The 22,451-nt window shown below is 28.7% G+C and overlaps 1 protein-coding gene across 1 annotated transcript in view; it reads left to right on the top strand.

The window, feature by feature from the left end:
- Positions 1-22,451, top strand: part of LOC142330451 (serine/threonine-protein kinase Nek8-like) — a 48,183-nt gene that overhangs the window by 7,763 nt on the left and 17,969 nt on the right. The window contains exons 4-12 of the mRNA XM_075375692.1: positions 174-330; positions 1,861-2,043; positions 2,911-3,049; positions 7,113-7,241; positions 7,994-8,100; positions 10,026-10,097; positions 17,899-18,023; positions 20,006-20,123; positions 21,915-22,042. Of these exons, the coding sequence (XP_075231807.1) occupies positions 174-330; positions 1,861-2,043; positions 2,911-3,049; positions 7,113-7,241; positions 7,994-8,100; positions 10,026-10,097; positions 17,899-18,023; positions 20,006-20,123; positions 21,915-22,042 (1,158 nt within the window). The remainder of the gene's footprint in view (positions 1-173; positions 331-1,860; positions 2,044-2,910; positions 3,050-7,112; positions 7,242-7,993; positions 8,101-10,025; positions 10,098-17,898; positions 18,024-20,005; positions 20,124-21,914; positions 22,043-22,451) is intronic.

Below are 22,451 nucleotides of genomic sequence, written 5' to 3'. Positions count from 1 at the left end.
TGGACACAAATCAAGTTGCCTTGAATATTGATGTTAGTGTACAATTTAGTATCATTTTTCCCAATGCCTTCAGTGTTAGCTTTGATTCCATTAACATCTTTTAATGTACTTTTAATAGAATTTGACAGTTCATTATATTTGTGGTGTCCTTTTTATCTATTTATCTTTTTTAGGAGCATTTGGAACAGCAGTACTTTATGAAAGACTAATAGATAATAAATTGGTTGTTATTAAAGAAATAAATATGACAGATTTAACAGCACATGAACGTCAAATGGCTCTAAATGAAGTTAATGTATTGTCTTTATTAAATCATCCGAATATCATTAGGTATTCTTAGTTTTTTTATTAATTTATTTTTCTATTTAATCATATCATGAATTTTGTTCATGCTAATTGTATCTTAATGAATTTGAAGAGAATTAAAGTATAATTCTATTTTTTATAAGATTTTTTCATATCTTATTTGTGCATATTTATATATTTATAATTTTTTTGAACAAACACAGAAACTCGCTAACTTTTAATATAGGTTAGTCAAGTTCAGTGTGTGCACCTTTTGCGGCTCGGCAGTTGTCTATACAATAATCTAACTTTTGCCAGGTGTTTAGAAGCATCTGCGGTGCTATTAGACCTTCAGCAATTCTCTGTTTTAAATCGTCTAAATCTCAAACTTTTCTTTAGTACAACAACTTTTAATAAATCTCCAATCAAAATAGTCCAGAGGAGTGATATCTGGACATCTAGACGACCATCCAACGTCCGGGAAAAGGGTTGTTCAAGATTGTGATCATATCTTGATGAAAGTATGGTGGAACACCATCTTGTTGAGAACTGAAGCCTGCAGGAATCTCAGGAACAGTAAAGTTCTCAAACGTGCCAATGTATGTGTGTCTTGTCAGAGCGGGTTCCATGAAAAACAAACAATGCCATTTTTGTGTAGTCCTAACCAGCCATTGACTTTCTGTGTGTCCCTTTTATTTTCGATTACTGTGTGGGGGTGTTTAGTATCCCACATTCGTCAGTTGCGTCTGTTTTCTTACATGTATGAAAGGTTATCACATCACTAGATAACTATGTATCAAGACAATTAGGATTGTTTTTGTTATGGTGCATTACCTTTGCTGCAAACTGATGTCGTAGGCAGCGATCATTTAGTTAAATGTGAAAGCATACTTTTCTCTGAAGGCATTCTGTGTCTGGACATAACTGGTACATTTAACGTATTGGGAGATAGTGAATATTCTCTGTTGCATCATTAACCCATTTTCCTCAATTAAACCTGCTACAAAATAGGAAACTTTCTTTCGTAATGTTGTGTCACTTTTTGAACACTGTAATATAATGCAGTAATAAATTTTTTTGGACCTGAATACAGTAAAAAATTGTTATTATGATTTGAAAGTTATAAAAAAGTGTGATACTCATAAAGTATCTATTATCTTTTGAGAAAAATCATGAAAAATTAAAAAAAAATTGAAGCATAAACATAACTTTTTGTATTTTGGTGTAATATAACTATCTTAAAATGCCAATTAATAGATTAAACTTTTGTCACAAATTTTGTAGGCAATTTGTTTGAGAAAAGTGGAGCATATCTATGAAAAATACAAATATTAGTTTGAGAAATTTGTTTTCAATTAAAAGTAAAAAAAGATCAAGCTAATATTGAAAAGTGAGAATGGCAATTTAATACAGCCGTTTTATTTACTAATTTATAGCTAATTTTTATAAAATAGCTTTTATCAGCTAATTATTATAAAATATATTTTTCAAGCTTACAGAATCTGTGATAAAATTGTTAGGATCTGTAGATTTATCAGAATATTTTAATGGAATACTTGTATTTATTTTTTTCAGTTATATGAGCAGTTTTGAAAGCGATGGTGTACTTATGATTGAAATGGAATACGCTGATGGAGGAACCTTAGCTCAGTTATTGTCTCGACGTTCTACACGACTGAGTGAATATGATATATTAGTTCTCTTTGAACAGATTGTCAGTGCTATTAATTATATGCATCAGCATAACATTTTACATCGGTTTGTACTGCATGTAATTATTTGTGTTATTGTACCAACAATTGTACTATGGTTTTGTCCAAATGTCACTGCTGGTACACCTAATACCTCTACTTAGATTTAGTTAATAATTCTGCCATGAAAAAGTCATAAAGGATCAATTTGATTTTGATATTTTACGTGTAATAGGAAGAATGCATTCTGATCAAAACTGCTAAGTACATTTGACAAACATTGTTTCAAATGTGATTTGATTTAGGAACTAATCATTAATTAATTTTTAAAATTTGCTTTTCACTTCTGTAATTTTATATAAGTAAAAAGTAAATGTTTATTTCAAACTGCTTAAAAAAGTAATAAATTATCGTATAACTGTATAATTTATCTTTGATGTTATATTTTTCGTACATCCTTTCACTTGTGTATTAATATTCTTGAACAAATTTATTGTTTAAGTGAAACATATTTTTAGCATAAATTATCAGTCAGGTTAATATCCTTTCTAAAAATCTACCAAAACCTTTTAGATAGTCTTGAAATAAATTTGTGCCTTATTATTTGCCCTGGACAAGATGATTCATTAATATGTTGAATTGTTTTGTCAATTTAATTTTATATTTTTTTTTATTTAAGTTTTCTTTTTTATATTTATGCTTAGTGAATAGTGTATAAATTGATGATGACTGTTGAACTGTTTAAATGAACATTTAGTTGTAAATTTTTATTAGTTTACCAACAATTTTTATGAATTTACTTTAAACTTACCATTTATCATAGTTTTGATGGTGTTCATAAACAATACTGAATCATATTTATATTTGTATATTTACATATGTTTACATATTAAGTATTAAAATTTAAAAAATATTTTGTGTAATTTTATTTCAGAGATTTAAAGACTGCTAATGTTTTTTTGACTAAAGATAATGTAATTAAAGTTGGTGATTTTGGTATATCAAAAATGTTAACCACAAAAGGACAAGCTCATACTATGCTTGGGACACCTTATTACATCAGTCCAGAAATGGTATTTGTTTTTCTATATATTGCATGATGCTTGGGCACAAAACTATCCCATACTTTGCTTGAAAACATTCTTGCTTTCTTTTTTTCATGTTGACTGATATTAATTTTATATCGTTTTTTTTTTCACAATCTTGGCCATTTTACTTATTTTTGCTTATAGCATATTTTCAACCCTCATCTCTTTGCAACATTCATATTAATAAAATGTTTGACAAATTTAGTTTATTATAGGATATTATTGAATTTGTGGTTTGATTGGAATTAATTAGATCAATAATGGGATTAAAAATAGAGGGATATTTTATTGTACAATCAGTTCAGTTATTTTTACATTTAATATCCAAAATAGAGTACAAATTCATGCATTTATTATTTTTTTAATATTACTCATTTTGATGTACTTGTAACAATATTATTTTGCTATATGTCTATATCTTGAACCAACATTATACTTTTTTTATACCTTCAAAAGCTCTTTTTTATTTTCCCCAATCTGAGAACCACCATACTTTTCACTTACAAAGGTAATAGAGTTTTTCATTTGCAGTAAAACCTTTATAAAACAAAAACCAATAGGATATCCACAAATTTCTGCTTTGGGAGGTTGTTTCTAGAAAAAAGGGATTGCGTAGAGATAAAGAGTAATTGTATAGGAATTTTAAAGAGAATTTTGAATAGATGGGTTTACAAAAAAATTAAATATCACTACAATTTTATGAGTGGTAATAGAAGTTGCCGTTTAAAATTAAATTAATATTAAAAAAAGATTATCCTGAATTTAAAAAGTAACCTAAATTTCAACAATTAAATTAAATATATTGTTAAATTACATAATGCTGTATCATCACAATTAGTCAAATATTTTGCAACAGCAAAATTCATCTCATCCTCTGAAACAATACCTAACAGTGGTTCCAGAGATTTAAAAAAAATTTATCTGTGGTGATAGTTGGCCTCTAACATTATACTGCTATAATTGACACTGCCTCATGTCAATTGATTCTACTTGGTGTGCAATTTTTTGAAGCATGCAAATCAACCATTAGAAATTTGAATCCATTTTTTCAATTTCTTTTACTTTCCTGTCTAGATATATATCTAGACAGCTATAGCAGAGCTGTATCTCTAGAAGGTAAAGGATTGTATTTGGTCCAATTTGGGCATATGCAGTTTTTACTGAATCTTGATGTTTTGACACCTAAGGAACCCAAAAACTGGATGCTGTTGTAGTCGTCTGCTGTGTTGTGACATCATAAGTGAGCGGTAGAATTAAATAAATTAATAATATTTAAAGTGTAAAAAAGAACTCTGTCTGGATGAGTCTCGACTTGATTTCCCGGTTGACTCAGTACCTGGTGCATTAAGCAGGCAGCTATACCAGTCTGCCGACCATATAAGTGAAATTTTTTTGTATGTAATTTGTGAAATTACATTAGTTTAATTAGTGCCAACCGTCGCTGCCAGTACTGCCACATCCGCACGAATTAAATACAGTATGCATGTGTGCTTTAGTTTATGTGTGCATATGTGCTTTCATTGAATTAAACAAAACAATATATCTAAATAAAATTATCAATATTTTAAATTAAGTTTGTGCATGCGCGCGTGTGTGTAAGCTGTGCATCAGAATTAACCCATAGTTGTAGGACTTTCCCGGAATGCGGCTTTAGCCACGTGATGGGAAAGTCCTAAAACTGTGTTGTCAATTTTTTTTCACCATCTTTAAAGCTTGAGTTTGAATAATTGTTCTTAAAGTAGGTACTTCTTTTACTTAAATATTTACTTAGCACTTCCAGGTGGCATGTTAACTTTGCTGTAACTGAATTGTTTGTTTTTCCAATTTTTACATTCCAAAAACTTTAACAAATTATTGAATCTTTATTCTCTATTATGTTTTGTTTTTCTGCAGTTTTGTTTAAAAAGAAATTATAATCTTCCGCTGTTATTGTATCTGTTAAAGTTAAGCATTTTGTACTAATTTCTTTATATTTTATTCAAATGAAGAACTAGAGTGATGATAGGTTAATAAAATTAAATTAATAAAACTAAAACAAAAATATTAAAATATTTTTAAAATTTTGCGTTTATTGAAATGTTAAAAAAATTTCAGCTTACAAAAATTTTGATCAGTAAAGTATTTAAATAAATACTACAGATAATTTACACTACAATATAGGGTGAGCCATATTGATGGGATATATTTATATTTTGATTACTGCAAGCAATAACAGTCATGCATGTTTTTCATATAGTTTAACGGAAGTGTAAGGATGGGATTTACTGATATATGTTTCTTTCATTGTGGCAGGGAATCAGCGTGATGTGGACTGCTGTTGCAATTTTGTATGTCGTGGAAGCGCTTTAGTATTGGAAGCTCCATCACACCAATAGTGTTTCAAACAACATTTTAAGGAACAGGTAGCACATCCCGAAAGGTACAGACTGCTGTTCACCACTTTCGTGAGACTGCAAACACGAACAAAAAAGTGTCCCCTGGGAGAATTGATCGTCATGTAGTGCAATAAACATTGAATGTGTATCCGATACCATGGACCGTAGACCAAAGAAGTCAACTCGGCAGTTATGTTGTCAAGTGCATATTCCACGTACCAGTGTGCGGTAAATCCTTAAAAAGGACTTACAACTGTATCCATGCAAGTTACAGGTGGTGCATAAATTGTTCGACCAAGATAAGGTTCAACGAACCACATTCTGTGATCGGCTAATCAGCAGAGGTGATGACTTTGTGCAACACCTTATCATGTCTGATGCTCATTTCCACCTCAGTCAAAATGTCAATAAACAAAACTGTCGACTCTGGGCTAGAGAAAATCCGCAACTGTTGCATGAAACACCATTGCACAGTGCCAGGATTACTGTGTGGTGTACAGTGAGTCATGCCTGTGTGATAGGTCCCTATTTTTTTCAGAATGAACATAATGACACCGTCACTGTCATTGCTGAACGGTATAACACAATGTTATAAACATTTTTCATTCCCACAATAAGATGACTTCATCTAAGGAACATTTTGATGGCAGGATGGTATCACCAGTCATACTGCAGCAGTGTGAATGACAACCCTTTCTGGGACGCCTCATCTCTGGATTTAGTGATATCCATTGGCCATCCAGATCCTCCGCTCTAACTCCACTGGACTATTTCCTGTGGGGTTATCTAAAGGAGAAGGTGTACACCACAAAGTCCACTACCATCAATGAACTGAAGGACAGCATCCTTCAGAATGCTGGCCAGGGAGATAGCAGCCATCCATGCTGAAACCTTCCACCAAACTATGCTGAAGATGATTTTTAGGGTCAAAGAATGTTCTCATCAAGGTGGTGCCCATCTAAGAGATGTAATCTTCAAACACTGAACATAGTGCAAAACTCCCATCCTTTGGCAATAAGTTCCATACAGTTGGTAATAAATGTTATGTTCAACGTGCTCCATAAATGCATTTTAAATGTGTCCCATCAATATGGCCCACCTTTTGTTTATATTACGTTAATCATTTTACATTTGCAAAGTAACTAAAAGGTATAAAATACACACATTACTACATAGTATATTACCAGCTCAACACAAGGGACACATAATGCAATTTATAATGGTGATTAAAAAAAAAATTCACCAACACGTATTGCTTTCAAGACAACATTCTAGTACCAGATTAAAGGCTTAATGTAGTATTTTTTTTGATTAATTTGAACCTGAAAATGTTTTTTTAAAATGAAATAAGTTCATGTTCAAATTAATCTTTATATAAGAGTAAACTGCTCTGTTTTGATCGTTTATATTTCAGATAATATGAACAATTCTCATGCGTCATTGGTTCAATAAGGATATTGAGAGATAACGATGTTGAAAGTTCTTACAAAAACAATTCATTCAGTCTAGAATTACTTACTATAAACAGAATAAGTGAATTATGTGTCACAAATTCATATTCAATTATGTGTCACAAATTGTAGACAATGTAAGGAAAAATTATTTTATTGGACATGACCATTTATAAAAGTAATGTATATTGTATTATAAATCATTTCTAAATTATGTTTTAGTGTGAAGGTAAAGAATATGGATCAAAATCAGATATTTGGGCATTAGGTTGTATATTGTATGAAATGGCATGTTTACAGAAAACATTTGAAGGCACTAACCTACCAGTTCTTGTTAATAAAATTATGAAGGTAAGTTACATTTTCACATGAATTAATTTTTGTAATTATTTAATTTTCTCACAAAACTAAATCTGTTATTAAAATAATCTCTGCTTTGAATTTAGTATTCAGTGCGCTTAAAATTTGTTACCATGAAATACAATGATTTTATAAAATTAGTACATATTGCTATACTTGTATGAAGTAATGCATCTAATAAATATTAAATAACTTGTTAAGAAATGCCCTAGGCCATTATTTAGGTTAATAAATAATGAGTGCATAGCATAATTTTCTCTCTTTAAAAAAAAATCTTAAAGTTTAAGATATATCAACTTTTTTTATAGCTGAAAGTATGATGAAAAATTAAGGAATTCATTTATTTGCCAGTTTAATTTTCAAAGATTGAAAATTTTGAATAGGATTACAGAACTAAAATAAACAATTATAAAGTTCTACAGTGACTTTTTTTATTATCAATACATCATTTTTAAATGTAATTATATTTATGCATTGTGGTACATAAATGATAACATTGTCCTGCGTATATCAATGTAGGACAATGCTAAGGAGAAATGAAATATTTTACCTATTTTGAATTATCATTGTCAGTAACAATATTTTAGTTTGCATCCAACTGAAAAATAAAATTTGTCATTCTGAAGATTACAATACAGCTAAATTATTATTAAAATTATCTACAAAGTAGATTATTTCTTGAATTAGGAGTTACTCCTATAAGTGATTTAGGACATTTATTGTTGTTTATTTTATTGTTTCAGAGTGATTTCCAACCATTACCAAGTGGTTATTCAAAAGATTTTAGAGAATTGGTTGACAGTTTATTACAAAAAGATCCACAACAACGCCCAGATGCTGTCGATATCTGGTATGTTTTAATTTCACTATTTATTTTTAGAGTAATTTTACTACATTATCAATTAATGTACGTAAACTACTTTTAAAATTAGCAAACAAATATTATAATATTCAGAGCAGTACATTATTATAATATGTTATATTAATAAAATCAGGGTAAATTTAAATAAATGTGATACCAAACGAAAATAATTCTTGAAAATCTTGATTCCTGAAAACATATTACAAAATACAAGAGTTTATTATTTATACAAAATACAAATATTTATTTGCATTTCATTTACATTTTAAAATGGAATATATTGTTTTTGTAAAATAAATTCTTTTAATTAAATTTTTAAATATATTCATGTTAAAATCTTCAGATGTTAATTAGTTTACAAAATAAAACAAAGTAGTTAGTTAAAGTAAGTAGTACTTAATTAGTTGGTAAGTAGTACCTAATTTAAGTAGTTTACCTAAAAGAGAATTATCCACTAAAAAAAAGAAGTTCTGGCTCAATGTAGTCAGATTGTTAGGTTAAGTTCAAGTTTATCTTTAAGTAAAAACAAAGGAATAATTATTTAAAGCACTTTTATTCTTGAAAATTTGCACAATATTGGTTTTATATTTGATGCTGACAGATTGGATATTTTTCAATTAAAACAAACTGGAAAATTGAAAAAAAAAATTACCTGGTTCATACAGAAAGTAATGCCTGTTCATACATCCTTATCATGCAGATGGCTCTTGCATGTCAATTGTTATTCAGTTCATCTAGTTGTGTCCTTACTTAATCAGCATGATTTCTCTCCCAAAACTGAATTGAAATTAATTTCTCATCCAAAATTGATAACAGGTTACTCATCTGTTATCATGGTTGATTTGTTGTATGATGTTAATGAATTTGACTAATAGGATTGGTATATTGTATTTGATGAAATTAATGAAAATTTTTCATTTGTCTCTTACCATTATGCATGAAATTATCACCAATCATCCCAAGTACAGAAAATGTGTTGAAGTTGGGTTTCTCGTAGGTTTTTAGTGATGAACACAAAACAAGTATGGTTGCTCATAAAATTTAAGTGGGAATTTTTTGATCATCCACAACCTTGACCTGCCAATTAGTGACTATCGTCTAAGTACCAGATTGAAAGACTTTTGGGAGGTAAGTGTTTTAAGAGTATTAAACACATGAAGAAAACAGCGACTACTTATCTCAATGAACTGGTGATGAAGGAATATGAAATGGGAATGCAAAAACTTGGATGTTATGATGATAAACAACATTATTTTCTATATAGTGACCTTGACTCATAAAATAGTAGCTTAAGATTACTTTTCTAATAAAAACGTTTGTTTAAAGACTGAATATAAAGTTGATAATTGGATAAGTGGTAATTTTTTTTTAATAAAGGGAAACTTAGTTTACTCAGGTGTTCTACTTTTAAAAAGTTACCAAAAAAGTAGAGGCTGTGTTATGTTTGTACTTCATGAAAGAGTAATATATGGTAAGATGTGATTGTGGGGATTTCATGTTCACTGCAAAGATCCCACAAGAATTTTGCCCAGGTTTATAGAACTCAAACCTAGAAACATACCGTTTATTATTTTAAATATGTCAAATTTACTTGAAGCTACTGGTTGATATCCATCAGTGTTAAAGTAAAAATTAGGTGAATATTGTTTTGACTTTACTACTGGCTATGATAAAGAGTTTATTACATAAATATACTTCGGTATGTTGAGAAATAAAATCCGTTGTATAAAAAAAAGATTTTTCAACTGGTAATTGCTGAATAAGATGACCATTAGTTCAGGTTGTACTGCATTAGTGTTAAGCTGTTAAAAGAGCTAAACCCATAATTTTCTTTGTAATTGTCGTAATTTATAGTTTAATAGCTCATCATTAAAAATCTTAGAATTAGAAGTTGAAATATGATTTTGTTTCAGTGAAAAAGTTCATTCACTTCTTCAAAACATTTCTATGTACAGATACAATTCAGACTCACAGTCTGGTTTCAAGTAAGTATAAATATGAAGGTACTTGTTGTACAGGTGATTTTGGGAATGGGAAATATTGAAAATTAAATATTCTTATGAAAAATTATATTAAATAAATCTATTTGTAACATTTAAGTAGAAAAAAACATGTCATTTATGAATATTATGTAAAATTTATATTTTGAAGATTAAATTCTGAAGGTGAGCTGAGTTTCTGAATAGACAATCTTTGAGATTCCTAATGAATTTCTTCTTGTTTTGACACAACATTTCAACAGGAATTTCAGCAATTGCTTTTCAGATATTGACTTTCAGTTTTTCTCTTATAGCAGGTCGATTACTATATTATATTTTGCTTGCATTTAACGTGACCCACAAGAAGATGAAGAATTTCTTCTGGAGTAACCCCAGAAGAAATTGCACACCAACCAATCAGGAAACCTGGGAGATTATGAAATGTCACCATTTTTCAAAATTACATAGCTGTCAAACGATTGGGGTACAAAAGACATCAATATTTCTGCTGTATATGGTGTTTATCAAACTGCAGATTAATCAAGCTGAATTTTTGTCTATATTTATATGTATAATATTTTTCTAAAATATCCAATTTTTTATCATTATTATCATGTTCTTATGTAATTTCAATTATTTTTTAATTTGTTTCTAAATCGGTAATCGAATATTAACTATTAAATGGTCGGCAACATTAGAAAATCCTTACTTATTGTTTTTATAATGTCTAAAATGTCCTGCAAACCTTGCCCTAAACAATCTATTTGTTTTTTAAATATAAATTTTATTACAATCATTACATGTTGTTTTATAGACACCACATAAATTATTAGAATCATAATCATCATTATGGAATTTTAAGTGTCTTATTATTGTATGGTTGTTCAACTTATATGCTGGTTTATATTTTTCATCATAACAAACATTAATCAAATTTTCAGTAATATTAGTATAAGAGTATTTATATAGATATTGTTACTGCCATGTTTATTATTTATAGGTTTAAATGTTGTTGTATTACTTGATTTTAATCTTTGTTTTTTATAAATATTAACAATTAATGAGGTGCTATATCCATTTCTTACTGTAATACACTTTTTTTAATGATATTTATTTCTGTACCTAATTTTTCCTTGTTGTTCTGTGTGTAATGTATCGCTCTATTCAACATGTTTGTAAATATATTAATTTTTTGTGACCAAAGATGTGACCAACAGGTACGGTAGTATCCCTATAGATCAAACTATTTGTATAATAAAAAATAAACTGAAATATAATAATGAGGACCCAAAATTTAACAATATTATTAGTAACGTATGTCAACAAAATTATTTTGAATTTAAAACCATATATTACATACAAGAGAATACTTTACCGATGGGATTTCCTTTATGTCCGAAATTTATGGCCATTATGTCCAAAATTTATTTACAGGAATTTGAAAACAAAAAATAGTTAATGTTAGTACTCATACACACAATGTTCAATTATGGGTTCGATGTGTTGATGACATTGGTAGTCTTTAAGCTTGTTATAAATTATGAACATCTTATAATTTTGAAAAAACTCACTTCATATCATGGTAGTTTAAATTTACATTTAAAACAGATAAGTGCAGAAAAATAAGTTTTTTGGATGTTGAAATGGAAATTAATATAAATTATAATGTCTGTATAAAGGAAGCCAACAGCAAGTAAAATAACTATTAATGGAAGATCAAATCATCCTTGGTCACACAAAATTAATATATGTACAAACATGTTGAATAGTGTGATACATTACACACAACAAGGAAAAATTAGGTACAGAAATAAATATCATAAAAATATGTATTACAGTTAGAAATGGATATAGCACCTCATTATTTGTTAATATTTATAAAAAACAAAGAATAAAATCAAGTAATACAACAACATTTAAACCTATAAATAATAAACGTGGCAATGACAATATCTATATAAAATACTGTTATACTAATATTATTGAAAGTTTGATTAATGTTTATAATGATGAAAAATATAAAGACTTTTTAAATTCCATAATTATGATTTAATTCTAATTATTTATGTGGTGTCTATAAAATAACATGTAATGTTTTTAATAAAATTTACATTGGGAAAACTAATAGATTGTTTAGGGCAAGGTTTGCAGAACATTTTAGACATTATAAAAACAATAAGTTAGGATTTTCTAATGTTACCTATCATTTAATGGATGGTTAATATTCCATTACCGATTTACAAACAGATTTAAAAATAATTGAAATTACATAAGAACATGATAATGATAAAAAACTGAACATTTTAGGAAAATATTATATATACAGATGTAAACAAAAATTCAGCTTTATTAATTGGCAGAATTTGATAATGATTTTCTTATCAAAGCTGACCTTATCAAACTTTTGTAAATATTAAGTAAAATTCATAAAATATTAGTACAATATTAGTAATATTAGTGGCTGGCCACAAGCATATATGATTTAAAAAAAATAATTTTAATTTTTAATGTGTAATTTTAAAGTATTTAATTTTTGATCATCTGACTATGAGGGATAATCCTCGAAAGCACTTTTGATTTAAAAATAAAGAAATAATAGTAAAGTAAGATATATTATTGGATCCCATACTGTGGTGGATTGTTGAGTTTTACTTTTAGTCTTTAATATATTTAATATAGAGGAAGATATGAACAACAATAAAGGAAGAATTGATTTTACTAAATTAATATATATATATATATATATATATATATATAGAGGGACCAACAACCTACTGCAAACAGTAAGACAATTTACTTCTTTTTTTAAAATTCTGGTTATAAAAAAAATAAGATTTTAATGATAAAAACCATTTAATGGTATCTCTTTTTTATTATTAAATATGATAACAATGAATGATACCTATCATTATTTAATCCATTGTTACCTTTAATTTTGTTTTAAATAATTTTTTTTTTAAATGTAGTTATTAAATCATTGAAAAATAATTTTTTATAGCACAGTTTATTATAAATAATATGTAGAAGAAATTAGTGTTATTACTTTTGTGGTTTCTTAATATAAGCAGATTTTAAGCGTGATCAACTGTTATGGTTGATAGAATTTTATTGATAATGTCTGAATATTGGATGTGTCATTCTTATTTCATACCTTCTGATTTGCAGAATGGGACTCTCCGAGGTACTTTAATAGTAAGGGGATGAACCGTTTGCTTGTTCAGTTATCATTACGTAGGTTACAATATGATTGTTAACATTTTTTCTAATGATGTGATTTACTTTAAAATGTACTTGAAAAAACTTTAGTAATATTTTTTTATTTCTTAGATTGTTTTTGAAACCGATTTAACCAATCTTTTAAAAGTTGTTATGAACAGTATGTTTTTGGAATTATTGATTGATTTAATCAATTTTAATAAAACATTGAAAATCGAATTAAAGTTATTTTATCACTAACATGTACAGTTATTGATTTAGTATGTATTTAATATACTGTTACTTTATTTCCTTTTAGACATTATAATTTCTGAAGATATATGATAAAAATCATGTTGGCAGGTGCAATATTTGCTTAAATTCATTTCTCATATTTTATTTCTGAATGGCTTCTATTTTTATTAAATGCCGATTTTATCAGAATGCTTTTCTTTCTATTTTTTCATGCAAAAAGGAGTACAAGGAATGAAAGGTATATAATAATTTATTCCGATTTGTTTCTCTTATATTCATTTTGTTTAAATAATATTTTTGTATTAATTAATTAATTTCTCTTATTGTTAATTTTATTTATTTTTTAACTATTTATTAATTTTTCATCTTATTATTTCTCATGTCAGTAATAGTATTGTTACTGCTGACTCCTGACATTACATGAGCTTTAAATTAATATATCAAAGAGTAAGGTAGATGCAATATAACATGTAATACCTTCAATCTTGAATATGCTTAAATTAAGATCTTCCAATAACAAAAACTCAAAAAAATACTTTTTTTCTTGAAAAATCACAATATAAAACTAAAAATGATGATCTTCCTAAATCAACATCCTTTCTATTCTGTTCTTATCTCGTAATATCTATGATAATGTGCCCTTGTATTTGATGTTAATCTGTAAATTTTGTTCAAAAAATGGAGTGTCAAAGACTGTGATTATTTTGCCATTCAAATCTTTGGTTACAACCTTCAGTTCCAACATCAAAGCTACAGATGCCAACAGGCAGTTAAATAAAAATTATTGATATGGCATTTCATTAATAAAATTTCCTTTTTTAATTTTTGGTGTTTCCACACTGGAGACGGTAATTTAATTTTTTCTTTAAAAATTCTCATAATCTGACGTATTTGAGGAATCATCCAAGTTGGATTTGTAACCAAAAGCGGGTGTATAACAACCTGTATTATAGCATAATTTTTTGCAATTCAAAATAAATGTTATGGGTAATATATGAATCATGTTTGGAAAATATGAAATCATAACTGTGTATGATATTGATACATGTATCATATTTATAAAATATTGTTACTTTTTGGACATCATCACTGTTAGAATTAACGGAAAAAAGAGCTAAGAGGTAAAAACAGCCACATGCAAAGAAGGAGGCATCATACCACAACCATATTTACCCAATCCATGGCCAGCAGACTCAGAATATTCAGTGTTTAATATGAATTATTTTCTAAAAACCATGATTGATGGCTAATTATTTGAATATATGGGCATGTGTGGTACATCCTTGTGTTTCATTGTCCGGTATGATTTTATTTAAAAAAATATTTCATCATCAGTGAGATTTCTGGAGTAGCTTCTGCTAAGAAGCTACTGGAGAAGCTTCTGCTTCAACACCAAACATTCTGTTTGGTGTTGTGACATAAATCATAAGATCAGATTTTTGCTGCAGTCAGTGCATCTCAAATATTTTGGTTAAAATATTACGAAACAAAATGTTGCACTTTCCTGTTAATTCCTGCTTAGTTAAACAGTGATCAGAATGCACATGTTTACTTACTTTTGTGTTTGAGAGATGGCTGTTGATGTTGACAGTTTTCCAGAATATGTGGATCAGTCACGTGTTCATGTCTATTCTTAAATCGTGTAAATCACTCATTAATACTAAGAATGGGTTATATTCCTTAACTCCTTTTGTTTTTGATTTTAATGAAAACTTTTATGTTAATCTGTTGCATAAATCACTCATTGTAAACACGGTCAAACAACATAAATAGTGATTTACTTAAACGACCACAACGTATAATTTTCTAAGATCTTAATGGATTATGATGTTTTTTGCTTTAAATAGTGGTGCTAATCACTTGTAGAAAAAGTCCCTTATAGCTATGGAATGCAAAATATTTTGTTATTTTTTGAACAGAATTCACATTGGTCTTTGAGTTCCTATGCAATATTTACTTTCTATTTAACCTGTACTAAATTACGAGAGATTATCTCTAAAGTAAAGATCGCTTCTAAACTACATACCTTATAACCTTATACTACTTCTCTATATAATCGCCACATGAATTAAGACATTTATCGTAGCAATACACCAGCTTCAATATACTCTCATTGTATTCGACCGCCAGTACATTTAGCTATTGATTAACAACATTTTTAAGTTCATCGTCACTCACGAATTGCTTATCGCTCAAAAATTCTTTCAATTTCCCAAACAAATGGTAATCAGAAGGAGCTAAGTCCAGATTGTATGGCAGGTGATCATAAATTTCCATCCAAATGTTCTCAGTAAATAATGTGTTGGACCCGCAACATGTTAACGTGCTTTATCATGCAGCTGCCCACGTCGCTGATTTTGAATGGCGCTCTGTAACTTAGTAGAGTTTTGCAGTAGGCTTCTGCATTTATAGTCATTCCACGTGGTGTGAAGTCAATCATCAGTATAAAAAAACTGATTCCAAAAAGACTGGCCATCAGTTTGCGTCCAAATGGCTGTGGCTTAACCTTTGAAAGTCCGGCCGATATTTGAGAATGAAGCCATTCACTTTACTGCCGTTTTCTCTCTAGTGTGTAATTCAAAATCCATGTTTCATCGCCACTAACAATTGAAGTAACTGAACACCTTTTTCTGTGTAGCGCATCAAAAATTCCAAAGCAGATTCCATTCGGATTTTTTTGTGATGTGCTGTTAAGACACGATGTACACAAACCTTCTGAAGCCTAAATGATCATGAACAATGCGACCAATAACAGCTCTTGAAACGTTAGGAAAAAGAAGGGCCAGGTTGGAAATCTGACTATCGAAGGTTGAGCGATGATCTTTTCTGATTTCTTCATCGGTGCGTTTCAACAAGTCCTCGGTGATTATCGAGGGCCTACCTGAACGTTCCTCATCATGCACATTAATTCTGTTATTTGTAAACCTTTCACACCATTTTTGGACATTTCTTTCATTCATTACATTATCACCGTACACAGCAACCAACTACCTATGAATTTCAGCTGGCTTAACATTTTGATGGTTTAAAAATCATATGACTCCATGTATTTCACAGTCGGCGCCAACACCGATTTTCCTGTAATTTTATAATGTAAAAACTCACACCTATTCAAAGATACTACAATGCGACAACTTACATACAAGAATGCAGTGTATACATTACTAGCTTGGCTATGAATGACACAGGTTCACCAATCTTAAGAAGAGAAATTTCTCAGCGGTCTTTACTTTAGAGATATCCCTCGGATATCCAGCTGTAGATGGTCTAATCTATTGTCCACTTAACTTGTTTATTTTATAAGGTTCCTTTATAAACATCTCTTTTTAAGACTTGTTGATTATTTATTATTACTCTTTTTTATTTTTTAAAATTATTTTAGGTGGCATTCAATGATGTGGTCTTAGCCAATTGTGGTATTGCAATAGTACGTATAGAAATTGTTTCATTACTTATGTAGTGATTTTGACATGATATTATTGGTATTCTATTTTCTTATTTTATACCTTCAGTTTTCAGTTGTTGCTCCGTGTGACATTCCAGGTATTTTGGTATTAATTTTTTTTATTCTCATATCAATTACACATTTATTACTCATCGCATTTCAAAAGATTCATCTCCTTTTATTTCTTAGTTTTTTCAATCATTTATAATTGGATTCTTGTTTTAGAGATACACTATATGTTAATTCAAAACTGTTTTTGATAAGTAGGGTACAAGATAACTAAAATAAAAACTGAAAATAGTTGGATGATTTAGATTTAAAAACATGATCTAAGTTAATTGAATTATTAACATATTTAGTTTTGCTCCATTGACATATCCTATTTATCAAACTGTATATACTTCTGAATTCTTCTCACCGGAAACAGTTTATACAATGCGTAATTTCCCCAAATTAATTTGTTGTTTTACACTATCTCTCAGAGTTTTTCTTATGGATGTAATGTTGTAAAGTAGGCAAGGTGCAACAGAAGCCTATTGATTATTTTCTCAGAAAGTAATGATGATCATCATATTGATCCCTTTTGAAGATCATGAACATGTTATGGGTGGATTAAATGTTACTGGTTTTTTTTGTAGTTTTGTATATTTGACTAAGCAAAGAATACAGTGAGGATCCTTCTTTCCCTCTTTGCTAATAAGTCTGGTGTGGTATGCTTGTTATTCTTGCAATGTTGTATTATTTTAAGGAGTGATGTGTGTTTAATGTCTGTTTGCATACAACCTACCCTTTACCTATGTTTATGGTGTTTAAACAGATTTATTATGTGTAGTATTCAAATTTTATTTAGTGAAGTATTTGAACCCCATAATTTTTCATAATTTTGATTAAAGTTATATAATTATTTTCCAGATCAGTTTTATATCATTTAAGTGGAAGTGGAAAAGATTTTTCATTAGTTCCTGTTCAGTTGCCACCTTACAGTAAAGTAACTCAAGTTGCTGCCAGTAGTACACATTATGTAGCTGTTACATCAGGTAAAATAAATTAAGGTTAAGGAATTGAGCACATTTTTCAACAGATAATTAAGTCAAATAACTATGTAAAAGAAAAACAGGAAAATTTCCACATTGTGTAAAATTTATTATTATATTTGTTTGCCATCTTAATTCATAGAAACATACTTGAAACATTTTTATCAATCTAATGGACCTTCTATTTTTTTCCATTGATTTAATAATGAGGCAGTAAAATATGAATTTTTTATAAAGGTATGTTTTGTTCATTATCTTTATAGTAATGAAAGTTAATTGTACACATTTCTTTAAGAATAAATATTCTCTCAGGATTCTCTTTGGGTTTGTATTTACTTCACAGGTAGATGTAACATTACTAATCGTGTGGTTAGAATTTACATTAATGATAACAATAGTATTTCTGTTGCCCATAAATTGATATTTTGTTGTGTTTTATTTGATGACATATTTTCTGGAGATGGTCAAATTGATTTTATTTCAAAATCAAATCTTGTTGTTTTGTGGTGAAGCTTCATAATAAAGCGGTGAGCTTGTTATCATTATTAAATGTTCATTATGTTTATACATATTCCCATCTGAAGAATAATATAATTTCTTTAAAAAGTCAGAATGAGTTTTCAAGATTCAAAATTTTCAAGATCATTGTTTGACGCCCTTGAATAAAATCATGAAGATTGAAATTTAGAAAATTATAAATATTAATTTACCCGTGTGTTTATAACTGTACAATCTGTGTTAAACATAATAGTCGACTATTCTTAAAAACTAAATTCTGTCAAACTAGATATTGGTACTGTTTTTGTGTGATTCAACACATAACTTTGAGTTATGACAAGGATGTTATGGTTCTGTTGCAATTTTTAATAAATTATCAAACCATTTAAAATATCTTCCCAATTGTTTATTTAAAATACAATTAAAAGAAAGATTTTTTCATTACAGAAACAATATTTTGAAATTATATTAATTAAAAAATTAAATAAAAATCCCTGAATTTTCTGCATCATATTCAATGTGTACATAAATATGTATTTAAGTAATATGCATTAATATTTAATTGTGAATTATTTTGTAGTTACCTTTTACTTTTATCTTCATCCATTAACTTTATATCTGTGTTTAATATTTTAAATAATTGTTATGGACTTAAATCACATCAATTTTTTTAATTTTATGATTAACTTTTTAGCTTGTGATGCTGCTCTGATCAAGGATTTACATGATTTCCCTTGATCCATCCTGACAAATTATAGGCCAATCTATTTTTTTGTTTGTGAAGTGATATTTCTAACATATTCCTGTCATGATATGCACAGTGTGTTGTTATGTATTGAAAAAAATATTTATTTTTGTACTTTTTGATTGTTTTATACTGAAATTTATGATTCATGTAGAATAATATCATGTCAACTTTTGAGATCAGTGCCCGTTTGTGTACTACTTCCATGCAGGTCTTTATCATTTTAAGGTCAACCTGTCTCAGTAACTTATATATCTTACTCTATGTGAGTTTTACTGCTTTAGAGGTTTTTTGTTCTGCATCTTTTTAAAATGAAAAATAAAACTGAAAATTCAGCATCATAAAAAGTGATATCTGTTATTGGATCTTGTAACATTATACATATTCACCCATGAAGGATTCATCAACAAAATAGACGTTTAAGTGATGTGTAGTAACTATAAAGTGACACTAGTCATCTATTACACCAATAGTGATAGGTAGCTACAGTGGTAACTATCAAATCAATAGTCATTAACTTCATTATGATTAATGAAGAAGTCATAGGCTGACTTCATTGGAAAATGATTAAGGTATCTGGAAGTAAAATAAAAAGGTTTGATAAGAAATTATTAGTTACAGCCTTATTATAAAATAGATATTTCTTTATAATTGATAAAAATGAGACTGTCATAATTTTGTTTTAAAAACTGGAATTTTTAAAATAAATATTAATTTAGCATTTATTGTTTTTCTATTACAGAAATGCTAGTTTATACTTGGGGTGAGGGAGGAAGAGGTCAGCTTGGTCATGATGATACATGTAACTGGTGTTCATATCCAACTTGTGTTGAAAGTCTGCGTGGTCGCAGTATTATTAAGTAACATTCATTAAATTTACTATTGAAATTAAAAGATTATTACAGAACTGTAGGTATAATGGACACTTCTGTTTACAGTAATGTGGGCTTACTTTGCTAAAGGTTTTGATATCTGTGTGGTTGTGGGTTTTTTTATTTCTGTTACTGAGAATGATTGAATTCTCAGTGTTGTGAGACGTTTTCTCAAAAAATGAACCAGTTAGTATGAAAAATATGGGCAAATTCTGACTTAGTAATTTAGTTGTTAGTTGTGACTTGGTTGCCACACCACCTCGTCTGTTCTGAGTCCTGAGGGGCTTTGCCAGAGGTTATCTTTAGACCCTCCAACTGATTACATCTCACAGTCATCAGCCAGGTCTCAGTCGGGATGCCACTGATGTAAATGCCTCGGCAGACATTTGCATCAGTAAAATACAAATAAAATTTTGCCTTCATGTAGGCCTCAAACGGACATCATCACATCCAACCTAACATGATTCCCTCAAACTAATTAATCGAGACCGCAGAAGCGCAGACCCCGTGCTTAGTCTAAATTTGAGAACACCGTTTGTGACTGCAAATGCCTCAGAAACCGAATGAGTTGTAAGTCAAATCAGTGCTACACTCATACCAATCAAAATTTTGTTTTATGCAACATAGAAATTCAGACCTACACCCAATAAATCGACCAAATTAGATCACTTAACAAGGGAAATGTAACCTTATTCCGGTCCGTGCAGGAGCCATGGACAAACCCCGCACTCCTACCTGGTCCCATCATGGAGTGTCGTGCGTTCGCCGGTGACCAGCTTCCAGCCCCAACAGCTCTTCTCATAGCTAACGCAAAAAACTACCCTTTTCAGGGCTACCACAAGGTTATAAATTATAACGTGCTGTTGAATTCATACAGTGACAATATACTTCATAGTATAGATTGGATGGATACAGCAATAAAATAAAACTCTTATAAATCATCTTCTCCAACAGGAAACAAATACAACAAGCACAGAAAAAACAACATGCAAATTCTAATACATAGAATATAAAAACTATTAGATCATTATGTTACTGTAAATGAACAAGCACCTGCAGCATAATTTGTATGGAGCTGCATAAATAACTGATAAGATTTATAATCATTATTGCACTTGTTTAGAAGTTAATAGTTTAATTTTTATGACTTATTTTGTTATTTATCATGTGAAAAGTTAAAAAATACTGTTGTTATTAGAAAAATTGTATTTAAAAACACATAGATAGAATGGATTGTGCATTAAAGTTTAAGAATGCATAACATTCTAACAGGAACATAAATAATTTTTTTATGTAATGTATTTTTTGTGACCATTTACTGGTTTTTTTTTTTACTGTTACTGAAGTATAGGAAAGTAATTTGAAATATAATCAAAAAACTATATAAAATCCTTTTATAGATTTATTATAAAGATTAAAAAAAACATCTGTTTAATCTGTCTTAAATGTTACAAAACAAACCTTACAAACCGCTTTAATAAAAAAAAAGAGTAATTCATTTTATTCTGTTTAGGAGATAAAAGAGGATTAGATTAATCAATTTGCAAATTAATTATTTTTATTTCTTACTGTCCATAAAAAATCACTTATTATGTGTGTTAATTGTATATTTGAATTTTGTTAAATATTTTTTGGGGTTTATTTTTTTATTAATAGTGATTTTTGCTTTTGTCATGTTTTCATTTTATTTAATTTTTTATTGTTAATTAATTTTAAAATTAATATTTCTTCTTTTTGAAATACATATAATAATATTACATTTGTATGATTTGTTCATAGGATTGGTGCTGGAGATGGATTCAGTGTATTTGTCAGTGACTCCGGTGTTATAATGACTTGTGGTGATGGAACATTTGGTTCTTTAGGACATGGTGATTTTTTGAGAATTATCAAACCTCGTCTTGTTGGTAACTGGAAATATAAGTATAAATATATTTGGGTTATGTACTGATCCCATTCTATAATTTATGAATAATAGTACATCTAACTAAAAATTGCTGAAGGTTGAGTAGTAGTTTAATTTCAATCATATTCTTTGTTTCAATGAAATTTAAAAAAAAATTAATTTTGATAGTGGGACTTATTGACCAGAAAGTCTTGAAATGCTATTTTTGGAATTTTTAATATTTGTGAAAAATTATCTTGTATAGATAATTTGTTAAATATTAACTAAAATTTGTTACTTTATCATGTACATATGTGCTGCATTTTCTTAAGCATTAAATAATAATAATTAAATAAAATATGTTAGAGTGCTGTAGAGAAGAGATTTAAAAAAAAAAAAGAAAAGTTTACAAAAGGGTTGTGGAAAGAAGT

The sequence above is a fragment of the Lycorma delicatula genome, chromosome 9 (genome assembly GCF_047948215.1).
Source record: "Lycorma delicatula isolate Av1 chromosome 9, ASM4794821v1, whole genome shotgun sequence".
Lineage (NCBI taxonomy): Eukaryota > Metazoa > Arthropoda > Insecta > Hemiptera > Fulgoridae > Lycorma > Lycorma delicatula.
This window is presented reverse-complemented; position numbering and strand designations above follow the sequence as displayed.